Source organism: Acomys minous, assembly GCF_964271855.1.
Source record: "Acomys minous genome assembly, chromosome: 7".
Taxonomy (NCBI): domain Eukaryota; kingdom Metazoa; phylum Chordata; class Mammalia; order Rodentia; family Muridae; genus Acomys; species Acomys minous.
The window spans coordinates 119979196-119991760 of NC_140488.1; the positions used below are offsets into that span (position 1 = coordinate 119979196).

Below are 12565 nucleotides of genomic sequence, written 5' to 3' on the forward strand. Positions count from 1 at the left end.
AGATCTGCCTGCCTCTGCCTCCCAAATGCTGAGATTAAAGGCATGTGCCATAATGCCTGGCCACTTCTGAGGAATTAACTGAGATCTTTCTTAGTGTCTTGATGCCACCTCTGCTACCATTTGTATTGGTACAAGGTAGTGTCACTACCTCCAATGACAGGGTTAGAAACTAGGCCTCAAAGAGAAGGAACAAAGTGAAGAGCATCACGCTGGTTTGAATTAACAAAATGGGTCTTGACCATAAGCAGGGAGGCACACTAGTAAATGCACCCTATCACACAAAGGCTACACAAAAAAGCACATGGCAAACACAACTGAAAGCCTTGTATGGATAGCCTCCAAAGGTATCACTGGGCTCTTTAATGGCTGCTACTTGAATGATGAGGTCACTAAGAGTTGGCACTTGATGACATAATAAAGGACTCAGAACTCTGAGCCAGTCCAGCAGTGCGCCAAGAGCTCACTGGTTACTGTGAAGCCAGCCACAAGACTTGAAGGACACGTGAGGGGAGCTGTGTTCTCATCCGCCACAGCTAGCTGCTCATTCTGTCACCTTGTGGATCACTGATTCACTTGAAGAAAACATCACAGGTTAGAAGATGTCCTATCTGTCTTTGTTGTATGGTCTGAGTAACATAATGGGGTTAAATATTCATATCAAAACCACTATTAGGCCGGGTGGTGTTGGCATACACCTTTAATCCCAGCTCTTGGGTGGCAGAGGCAGGTGGATCCCTGTGAGTTCAAGGCCAGCCTGGTCTACAAATCCAGTCCAGGACAGCCAAGGCTACACAGAGAAACCTGTCTCAAAAAACAAAGCAAAACAAAACACTATTAGCTATTTTAATTGTATAGGTCTGTGGCTCACAGTGTTGTGGAAAGGACAGCACTGTCCATCTTCTCCAACTGAAATGCTTTTCTCATTAAATATTTCTCCTTCCTCACTGTCAAGGAGCAATCCCCACTGTGCTATCCATATCTGGAGTTGCCTGCCTCAGGGAAGTCCTTAGTGAAATCACAGGACATTTAACCTTCTATGATAGTATTATAATTTGGATGTTGTCTGTCCCATAAAAAAAGCTCATTGTGTTGAACCCTTTGTCCCTAGCAAGTAGCTCTGTTGTGGAAGGTTGTAAACGCCTGAGTCATAGCTGAAACAAGTAGATACCAGTGAAGGTGCCTTTGAAGTTTTTACTTTTAAAAATTTATTTATTATTATGTATACTGTGCTCTGCCTGCATGTACACCTGTCTGACAGAAGAGGGCACCAGATCTCATTATAGATGGTTGTGAGCCACCATGTGGTTGCTGGGAATTGAACTCAGGAACTTTGGCAGAATAGACAAGTGCTCTTAATCTCTGAGCCATCTCTCCAGCGGTCTCTGGTCCCATTTTCTCTATTTTCTATCATGAGGTGAGCAGCCTCTGCTTCCTGGTATCACCATAGTGATTTCCTGATGAACTTACACACCTAACTCACCACAGCCAGGACTATGAACTCGACTCTCTGAAATGGAACTAAACCACGAAAATTATCCCTTTAATGTGTTCTCTCAGTTATTTGGTCACACAGAAGCTTTGAGCTGTGATGTTGCCACTTGATGTTTATCTTTTAACAGTTATCATGGTATGAAAGACACAAATTCCCAACTTGGTGATAAGATTAACCCCCCATGGTTGCTTTCTCTTGCCCCACCACTCTGTCTCCTAGATTTCTTGCCCTAAAACCAGGATACTTGTGCAACTTGGACATCTTCATCACTTGGTATAAGCTTCTCCCTAGAGAACAGTTTGTTAAATACACTAACACCTCTCTGAATGTCCCTGATTGGTGATAGCCTTTATGATAGCTTATTCTAAGCAGCCCTCCTCCTGGTTCTTCTGGTCTCAATAGAATTCACAGCTAGTTTGTTGACTCTGTGCTGATGTCAGCTGAACACAATGCTGCCTTTATGATGGGTAAAATGAAAGCCAGTTTAAGTCTACTCTGGGCTACCTCATAAGTTTGAAACCAGCATGGCGGCCTTAGTTAGGGTTACTATTGCTGCAATAAAACACCATGACCAGAAAGCAAGTTTGGGAAAGAGGTTTTTTTTCCCATCTTATAGTTCTATATAGCTGTTCATACCAAAGGAAGTCAGGAGAGGAACACAAACAGGATAGGAGGAACCTGGAGGCAGGAGCTGATGCAGAGGCCTTGGAGGGGTGCTGCTTACTGGCTTGCTTCACATGGCTTGCTCAGCCTGCTGTCTTATAGAATCCAGGACCACCAGCCCAGGGATGGCACCACCCACAATGTGCTAGGCCTTCTCTCGTTGATCATTAATTAAGAAAATGCCTTACAGACAGATCTTATGGACACGTTTTCTCAATTGAGTTTCCTTCCTCTCTGATGACTCTAGCTTGTGTTAAGTTGACATAAAAGCAGCCAGTACAATGGTCTACATAATTAGGTCATATGCCATATCAGACCAACAGCGGCAAAGACATGTCTTCCTGAACCACTTAGAAAAATCTAGACCCAACCTGGGTAGCTTTAAAGACCCCATCTCAAAGCAAAAAAAATTTAAAAGGCTGGAAATATGATTCGGTGGGAGCAGGCTTGCCTAGTTTGCATGATTACCTAGCTTCAATCTCTACTACCAACTGATTTAGAACTCTCAGTTATAGGATGATGCTTATTAATATGGTTTCTGTGAACATTTCCCTAGCTATTACAAGAAATTTTCAGTACAAGTCTTAAGCATTGTCTCCCTCATGCCCCACTCATGGTATTTGGTTTTTGTTTTGATATTAGATGAGGAGTTTATTAAATGAGCATGGGGGAGAAGGAAATGGAGAGGGGTACCACAAACACACACACACACACACACACACACACAGACAGACAGACAGACACAGAGAGAGATATACAGAGACAGAGACAGACAGAGACAGAGAGACAGAGACAGAGGAAGCGAGAAAGAGGTAAAAGAGCCACTTGTGGTATTTTGAATAAAATCTCCAGACTCCTTGAAATTCTTCACAGACTGAATTCAGTTATTAATTTGAAAGGGATGAGGTCACATGGAAGGATCTTGCGAGGGGAGGAGGGGTACAAGTTATGTAAATATAATACTAAACTTCAAAAATATTTTAGAATTTTTAATTGAAAAAAAGAGGGATGGAAAGATGGCTTAGAGATTAAGAGCAATCTCATTACCCACACGGCAGCTCACAACTGTCTGTAACTCCAGTTCCAGGGTACCCAACAAATGGCAATGCACATAAAAATAAATACATCTTTAGAAAAGAAAGCAACACTAAACAAAATCAATAATAAAAAAGCTCACACAGGCCTACAATCCCAGGGCTTAGGAGTTTGAGGCAGGCAAATTGCCTTGAGTGTGAAACCAAGCTTGGCCACATGGTAAGTTTGTGAGAAGTCCAGAATGCTAGTCAGACCCTGCCCGCACAAAACAAAAGCATTAAGCAAACAACAAAAAATGTGATAGATATTTTTAAACCTAAAATGGGAGGGGGTACCATAATCCTAACATTCAGATACATCTTTTATTTATTTTTTTAAAGTTTCATGAAACAGGCTTTCTCTGTGTAGCCTTGGCTGTCTTGGAACTCATTCTGTAGACCAGGCTGGCCTTGAACTTGCAGAGATACACCTGCTTCTGTCTCCCGAGTGCTGGGATTAAAGGCATGTGCCACCACTATCCAGCCAGATACATTTTTTTTTCTTTCCAACAGGCCTCATGATAGACTAAACTAACTAACTAATCATAATCATATTGTAGTATGTGCTCACTATTCTCTCTTCATTTTAGGTTATCATTCTGATTCCCAGTAGTCTTCTATTTAACATGTGATCAGTGAAGAAGTTGGCTTCAGGTAATATACAGGAGAGAACTGTATATGTTTTCCAGAATCACATAATCATCTATTATGTTTTAAATTAATTTATTATTCATTTGTTTATTTTTAAAATAATTTATCTATTTTTATTTTGTGTGCATCAGTGTTTGCCTTCATGTATGTCTTTGTGAAGGTGTCAGATCTTGGAGTTACAGACAGTTGTGAGCTGCCATGTGGGTGCTGGGAATTGAACCCGGGTCCTTTGGAAGAGCAGTTAGTGCTCTTAACTGCTGAGCCATCTCTCCAGTCCCCTCAGTTGTTTATTCATTTATTGATAGATATGTTGGTTTTCTTAGAGACAGGAGCTTATTATATAGCCCTGCTGGCCTTGAACATACCACTGTTACAAATAGTGCTATGATGAGCATCAATATGGGTAAATATTTGTGGTCAAATGTTGTTGTGTATCTGGACCAATAGTCAGAAGTGGAACTGTTAGAGGGTGTAAGCACTGTCAGGCTGTTAGTAAATATGGCCCTTCTCTGAGTTTTCTAAGATCACACTTGTAACAGCATATCCCCACTTTCTTAAACATAACCGAGTCTTCCCTCCTGATAGTGGTGTCCCAGGGAACACTGTCCTAGCCCTAAGGACGCCATCCTTATGTTGTATTGTGTTTCTTTGCAGTGGTCCTGTGTGGACTGTCACCATGTTCTTGTTCAACAAAAGTGCCAACTGCCAAGTCGGAGGTTTTGCTTTGGCATCCATAGCATGTATTCTCTGCAGCATCTCTGCAGACCTCCCGCAGTGGCGAGTCTGGTACTTAAATGAAACTGTGTTCTCCGAGCATTCTGCAGCCTTTGTAGGAATGTGGAGAGTCTGCCTTTACAACCAAAGCAGCAAGCCCGGCAATGCCAGAGGATGCCACGAATACAGCTACCATGACAACTCTGTCCCTTTAGATATTCACATCATTCAACACTTGTTACTGATTGCCAACATTCTTGGGTTGATTGGGACAGTTGCTACCATTCTTGCTCTTCAGAATGTGTACACAGGGAAAGAACAGAAGAATGTCACATACAATCCATTCATCACTCCAGCTGTGCTTAACATCGTAGCCAGTAGCCTTGTCCTCCTTGCTGTACTATGCAATTACCTTTCTGTCATCCAGGAAGCAGGAATTGCCTTCCCACCATCTTTCCAAATGCCTTTATATCCACCTCATCAGAGAATTGGAATTGCTAATGTCGTGGCAAGTCTAGCTGCCCTCCTGTTTTTAGGCAGTGGCATTATTTTCGTTTCTTACACTAACCCTGTGGAAAATGAAGTGTTTCCTGGAGTTTGAAAATACATTAACAGCTTTCATCACGTTGAAATCCCCAATTTCAAGGGGTTATAGCAAATATTTTAAGACATTTACATAAATTTCCAAGGACTTTGAAATCATACCTAAATAGCCCACGACAGAAAATGACCTAGTTGGCCTTCTATTTCTGTCTTGTTTCATCATTTCATTGGTTGGAATATGGGCTTTCATTAAATAAACTCTTGTTCACTCGCTGACTTTGTTAGATCTGAGTTTTGACTGCTATTGGCTATACATGGAAATGAGTGTTAGAGTTCATTCATCTCTCACATCACCCTTTGAATCTAAGGTAAAAACAAAAGCTGGCCTGTTCCCCCTGTCACAATAATACTATCTTTGTGGTGTTTTTCAATCTCACTTATATGCTGAGTACAGGACTCTGCAATTCCTCCTTTCTTCATCCCATTTAAACCATTTTTCTTTTTTCCAATGTCTTTCCAATTTTATGTATCCTTTCATGCCAATGCACTACAATACTATTTTCTAAAAATGGGCATTTCTTGCCTGACCATATTATGTCTTTAAAGGCTTAACAACTATCCTTTTTATCAAGGCCCTCACCTTAATATTGGATATTTTGATGACATGTGGCTGCCATATATGTTTTATCCATACACTTAAGACACTTGGTTCTCTAATGCTTTCTTTATGCACAGAGGCAGATCAGGGCTCAGTCAATAGTGGCTTCTTTCCTCATGGTAGCCATGATACTGCTGAGCTCTTTATATTGGTAGAGATGTTTCCCCTCCCTTTCTTCAAGGCTCTATTTGTCCTTGATCATATCGTAGTACGCATAACTCAGTGAGCATGCTCCTCACATGTTTTTGGTGAAACACCTCACACATTCTTGGTAGCCTGTGGGTCTTGTTACAAGGATGGTGGTTAGATGACAGCTCCAAGTCCTGCCTGCTATAGTAGAAGGTGCAATATGCATTTGCAACGTGTATGGTCCTCCTCTCCAACCACACTGTCTCTAGGACCCTGTTCCTTTCCTTCATCCTCTCCTTATTTTCTTTTTTATTTTGTTTGTTTGGATATAGGGCCTTAGTATGCCACACAAACTGGCCTTAAGCTTGTGAATTATAGGATGGATTAAATATGAAGAAATTTGCATTTATTAAAAACAAAGAAAGGTGCTCCATATGAGAGAAAGAGTGCACCCAACAGGGTTATGTGAGGTTCTCAAAGGAGTATCATTTACTTTTTTCATTATTTTTTACAATGAGTATATAGCAGCAATTCTTAACCTGTGAGTCGCAACCCCTTTGGCAAACCTCTATTTCAAAAAATATTCACATTACAACTCGTAACAGTAGCAAAGCTACAGTTATGAAATAGCAAAAGGGATTATGGTTGGGGGTCACCACAACATGAGGAACTGTATTCAAGGATGACAGCATTAGGAAGGTTGAGAACCACTGGAATATAGAGATGTAGGTGGCTTTCAATGTACATGTCTAAAGGTTGCTAAGAAACTGCCCCTATTTTCCAACATTGCCTAAAGGATGTAATTTGTAACAAGGTCAAAGACAAACAATGTTTGTTTTATTTTTTGCTTTTGTTTTTTTTTTCACTAAACAAAGTTGTAAGGTGGATTTATGAGGGGTATCATTTAGGTCTAGAACAGGGGAGTGTTAGAAACATAATGTTAGGAGCTGAAGAGATGGCTCAGTGGTTAAGAGCACTGTCTGTTCTTCCAGAGGTCCTGAGTTCAATTCCCAGCAACCACATGGTGGCTCACAACCATCTGTAATGTCATCTGATGCCCTCTTCTGGCCTGAAGGTATACATGCAGATAGAGCACTCATACATAAAATAAAAAGTCTTTTAAAAGAAACAAAGTTATACATCATTTTACCTCTAAGCGCAGCCTAATTACTGTCCTGACATACATAATTAAGGTATCTCTGACCTTCTACATATAATAATTTTTAGATAATGTGTTTTAGTGTATATGTGCATTATTGACACAACACAGTTCTCATGTTGAAAATAATAAGAGATAGTCTATTATGGAATGAAATATGAGTGATCATTTCCTGGAAACATGGATTCAAATACCATGATCCTCAAGGTTTTTATTATTACACAACAAAAGAAAGTAATAGATTATGGTATTTTGTAGCCTTTTTAAGGGGTTTTGTTTGTTTGTTTTGTTTTTAGAGTCAGGGTTTCTGTGTGTAGCCTTGGCTATCCTGGACTCACTTTGTAGACCAGACTGGCCTCAAACTCATAGAGGTCCACCTGCAAGGCATTTAAAAAAACATGTGTGAGAACATCAAGTAGCTGATTTAAAGCAAAGTAAAAAAATAAATCTCTACTATAGACCTTGTATATTATCTTTGACTTGAGGTTGGTTGGAGCTAGTGGTCTCTTTGTACATGCCAAAGAAAAAATATTAGGTCAAAAAGAAGTGAGCAATAAATGACTAGTAAGGGATCTGAACATTGCCCAAGATCATCTGTCTCCAGACATCCATCATTCCAACTCTCCACAAGCATGAAAATAAGTTCTATCGAGTCAACCAATCATGTATGGTCTTTAACAGTTCTTTTTCCTTCTATAGTCTCCAGTTTACCATATTACAGCCTCAACATTGTAATTTTTATATATTTTTGTACCTAGATTAGTTGGAATTCTCCAGAGACAAGTGCATAGTGGTTTGAATGAGAAATATACTTCACAGAGTCATGTATTTGAACAAATCATCCACAGGTGTAGTCCAGTTTGGGGAGGTTTAAAAACATCTACGAGATGCAACCTTGCTAGAAGAAGTAAATCCTTAGGGTGGGCTTTGAGGATTTAACAGTCAGGTCCTACTTCTGTTCCTTCCCTCTGTTGCCTGTGTGAAAATGTGAATATCACATGAAAATGTGATCAGCCAGCTTCCTCTTGTATTTGTTATGCCTTCCCCACCATTATGGACTCTCCCTCTGGAACCATAAGCCACAATAAACTCTTCTATAAGTTGCTTGTGGTCAAGGTATTGAATCATACCAACAGATAAATAACTAATACTTCTCTGTTAGTACCAAAGGTGGGTTTTTTTCTGTGAAGAACCTGACCTTATTGTTTTTAGAGAAATGTGAAAAACTTTATAACTGGATTAGAAAAACAGTTAAATGTTGTAAGCAGAGCTTAACAAGTATTCTAGTAGGATCCAGAAAGTAGTGCTTAGAATAATGGCATAATGGAGGCCCAGCTTGTGAAGTTGTAGAGGGGAGCAAGGACTCTACTAGCAACTAGGATAGAAGCTATTAATGTGATATTTTGGCAAATAATATGGCTAAATTCTTCCAGTATCTCAAGAACTTGCCTGGGGTTAAATTAAAAGGGAATGAACCAATTTGGCAGAGGAAACTTCAAGATCACATAACAAATAGTCCGTAGCATGGTTATTATTGATCACTCTTATGCAGATCTACAATGAAAAAGTAAAAATGAGGAAAAAAAGTGTAGTTTGAAGAAGAAAACAATGTCATGTGCCAAAGAAAAGTTGTGATTTTTCAGATTAGATTATTAAAAGGTCTCTAGGATATCTGCTCAAGGGGGCACTGTGACCCACCCTATAGCCCAAGGAGCTCTGTCTGGGGCCAGTTACCTACGCACAAAAGGCTCTAGCACCTTTACCATCTGCTGAAATGGTTCTTGAACTTACACACACACACACACACACACACACACACACACACACACACACACACACACACGGGTCTCTAGGCCCTTCCTTTGCCACTCAGTGTGACTTGGGATTGGCAATATCTGTACAAGGGGATTTAGCTCTTTCCTCATCTGCCCAATGTGGATTTAGGAACTTTCACATATACAGAAGGGCTCTTGCATCTTTCCCATTTATTTAAGGGGCTTTTGAAACTCCCATATATATTCAAAGGGCTCTGTGACTTTTTCCATATGCCCCAGTGCCTTTAGCCCTTCTGTATCTCAGGCCATCTGGGGTCATTCAAGTCTGCATAAGCAGGCCTCAGCTCAATCATCTTTCATGAAGGGGGGCCTAAGACATTCATCATCTACCAAAGAGGTAGCTAATTGTTTTATTTCTACCAAAAAGAGAAAGAAACATGTTCTTTCTGACCAAGGTGGCTCCAGAGCTTCCCACATTAGACCAATGGGACTTCAAATCTACTTACAAAGGGGGGGGGGCAGGACTTGTATCTTTCCTTCTTACCAAAAAGAGTAGATGATCCTGCCACTACCTCTCAGGGAGGCCACATACTTTTTGCATCTGCACTAGCCGCTCAGAAACCTTCCGCATCTGTGTAAGGAGCTCTGAAACCTTCCAGAGCTGCTCAAGGGTCTCTATACCTATACACCTGCTCAGGGGGCTCTCCGGTCATCCACGTCTGTACAACAGGGCTTCAGACATATCACTTCTCATGTATGTCCTCAGCCATTTCCCCTCTCCCCAAGCAGATCCCAGGCATTCTAATTCTAATATCAAAAGGACATTGATCCCTGCCCCGCCCCTTGTATAAGGGGGCTTCAGAACTTCCCCCATCAGACCAAAAGGGATTCAACTCTTCTTTGCTTCTGGGGTAGCTCAGCTCTTTTCCCTCTGCTGAAACAAGATCTACCATGACTCAAGGGAACCTTACACCCATGACATCTGTCCAAAGGGGGCCCCAGGCAAGGAAGCTGTGAGACATTTTCTTTCTGTCCAAGGAAATTCAAACATTGCATTTCTGCAAAAGAGGGGCTCAGGGCTTCCCATTCTGCCCAATAGCCACCCCCAACAACCCCTATTAGTAATAGGGGCCTCTAAGTAATGTTATCTGAGAGTACCTAGTATTGTACCTAGAGAGCCAAAACCAACCTCTGTTCATGGAGACCTCATATATATTAAGAGAGACACAAACATCCACCTTTCATTCAAAAGGGATACGTTCCTCACCAAGGTAGCATAGAATTTTCCTTTTCCAACCAAGGAAGATTCAAAGGGTGGGAGGGCGCTGAAATCTGCTCTCTTACTTAGGGAGCACCAATCCCTCCCATAAGAAACAAAGGGGCCTCCAGTTTGCTCCTTCTGACCTAGGAGGCCACAAATATCCCTACATTTTCCAATGTGGCCTTCGAAGGACCCACTGGTAAATAGGACATGGATACTTATCTTCTGTTGCCAAGGAGCCTTCAGACCTTCTTCCAATTAGCAGGGCCTTGGGCTTTCCTACTCTTACAAAGTTGGCATCAGATATAGCTGCTCCTGTAATAAAAGGGGTCTCAGATTTTCCCACTCTGAACATGGAAGCATCAGACTTGCTCCTTCTAACAAACTGGGACTCAGACATGCTCTTGGTGACCATGTTGAGGGGGAGCACTCAGAAATTTCCCCTCTAAGGGTAGGGGTCAGACTTTTAACTTCTGCCCAAGGAGACCTCAGACCTCAGACCATCTCTTCTGCCTATGGAGGCCTCGCATCTTCCCATTCTGCCTAATATGGCATTACATGTGTCCTATGCAAGAGGAGGAGTCTGTGACCTGTTCTCTCTTACTAAGGGGGCATAGGTTCTTATCCTTCTACTCCACAGTTTTCAGACTTTTCCCATTGATGCCAAAGGGGCCTCAGACATGCTTCATCTGATCAGGGAAGGATTTAGATCTTCCATTTCTGGTCAAGGGTAGCTCAGACCTATTTCCCCCTAAGGGGGACTCAGATCATCCCCAGTGGACCAGAGAGGTCTCAGACCTATACTTTCAGAACTGAGGGTGGGGGATTCAGATCTTTGATTTCTGCCAAGCACTAGACATGCCACAAAGGATCGACAGGCCAAGAGATCTAACCAGTCTGAGCAAGGGAGCTTGTGATTCACTTCTTCTTAATAGGGACTCATACCTGATCGAACTGACCAAAGGGACCTCATACATTGCACTGGTAGACAAGAGGGCCACAGAACCTTTCTTTCAGCACAAGATGGCCTCAGATATGCCGCATATAACCAAGTGGGCTTCAGAATATTCTACTTTGTGCAATCGAGCCTCAAGCATTCTTTTTCTGAATGAGAAGAGCTCAAACCTATGCCTTCTTTCCAAGGGGACTTTACTTTGTCTCACCATGGGGGCCTCAGAACTTCCCCTGCTGAAAAAGAACCTGAGACCTACCTTGTCTTACGAAGGGACTCAGAGTCAGAGGTACCATTTATGCACAACAGGTCTTCAGAACTACTCTATTAACTAAGGAGGCCTTAATAGACCTTTCCCATTTGCCAAAAGGGACCTTACACCTACTCCCTCTAACCAAGAGAACCTAAAACCTTCATGTTTTGCCTAAGGGAAACCTATGTACTTTCTCCTTTAACCAAGGAGACTTCAGGCATTTCCTTTCTGCAAAAGGAGGGCCTGAGACATGTCCCTCTGATGATGTGGGCTACTGACCTGGCCCTGTGACCAAAGTGTTTCCGACCTTTACTCTCTGCTCAATGGTGCCTCAGACACCCCCCCCCTCCATGACCAAGGATGCATAAGAGCCTTCTTTCCATGGGAGTCTCATATCTACCCCTTCAACTAAGAGGGCCTTAAAATTTCCACTCCTGAACTAGGTGGCCAGGCAAATACAAATGTGCCCAAAGGGACCTCAAAAAACTCTGGACTGAGATCCTATGGGACAGAGGCAAAAAACTTAGCGTGGAACCTAGGCCATGTACATTTAAATCGGCCATAGCAAGTGGAGAGGCCCCATCGTTCATACCAACACCCATGCAGCCCATTATAAGCTTAAGGGGAACACAGAACAAAGGACTGCCATTGAGCCATTTACAGGAATGCTCAAATTGCTGCTAGTCCTACAACAGAGTTCCCAGGAATATGGAGCTCTTAGATCTCAATGAAAATTTGGAAACTGATGAGGGAGTGTCTATCCTGTTCTACATTGTGCAATGGACTGTGGGGCATTCATCCTCTGTTCAAGAAAGTGTCGCACCTTCCTGCTCTGTCCTACTCTGCCTAACACTTTCCCCTTTTGAATGATGTATCCTAAGACCTTCCCCTTGCTGATCAAGGGGGTCTTCCATTGAATACTGTGACAATGGGGCTGTAAGAGATTCTCTATCTGAACAAACCTGGAATTAACTATAATAGTTATCCTCCAAGTTATGTGCCTTTAAGCCAGTTGTGAGAAATAGAGAGGCCTGCCCATATCTCGACAGATGAACACAAACCAGAAGAGGCAATCTAGCCAGTGACAGTCATACAGTCTGCTGAAGACTGGCAAATGGGCTCCTGTAGATGGATATTCTCAACTGTGAAGAGGACTTGGAACCTGTTGAATCAGTGCTAGGAACTTACTCCATGGTACAAGGTATAGAGTACATTTCCATTTTCCTTCTACCCAAGGCTGTA

The 12565-nt window shown here is 42.0% G+C and overlaps 1 protein-coding gene across 1 annotated transcript; it reads left to right on the plus strand.

Annotated features, from left to right (window-relative positions):
• Positions 1-471: 471 nt before the first annotated feature.
• On the plus strand, positions 472-5400 carry LOC311601064 (claudin-34-like). The gene is made up of 3 exons (XM_084788387.1): positions 472-591; positions 3819-3882; positions 4534-5400. Exon 3 carries the CDS (start codon positions 4556-4558, stop codon positions 5192-5194), a length of 639 nt encoding a protein of 212 aa, XP_084644513.1. The 5' UTR covers positions 472-591; positions 3819-3882; positions 4534-4555; the 3' UTR covers positions 5195-5400.
• The last annotated feature ends 7165 nt before the right edge of the window (positions 5401-12565 follow it).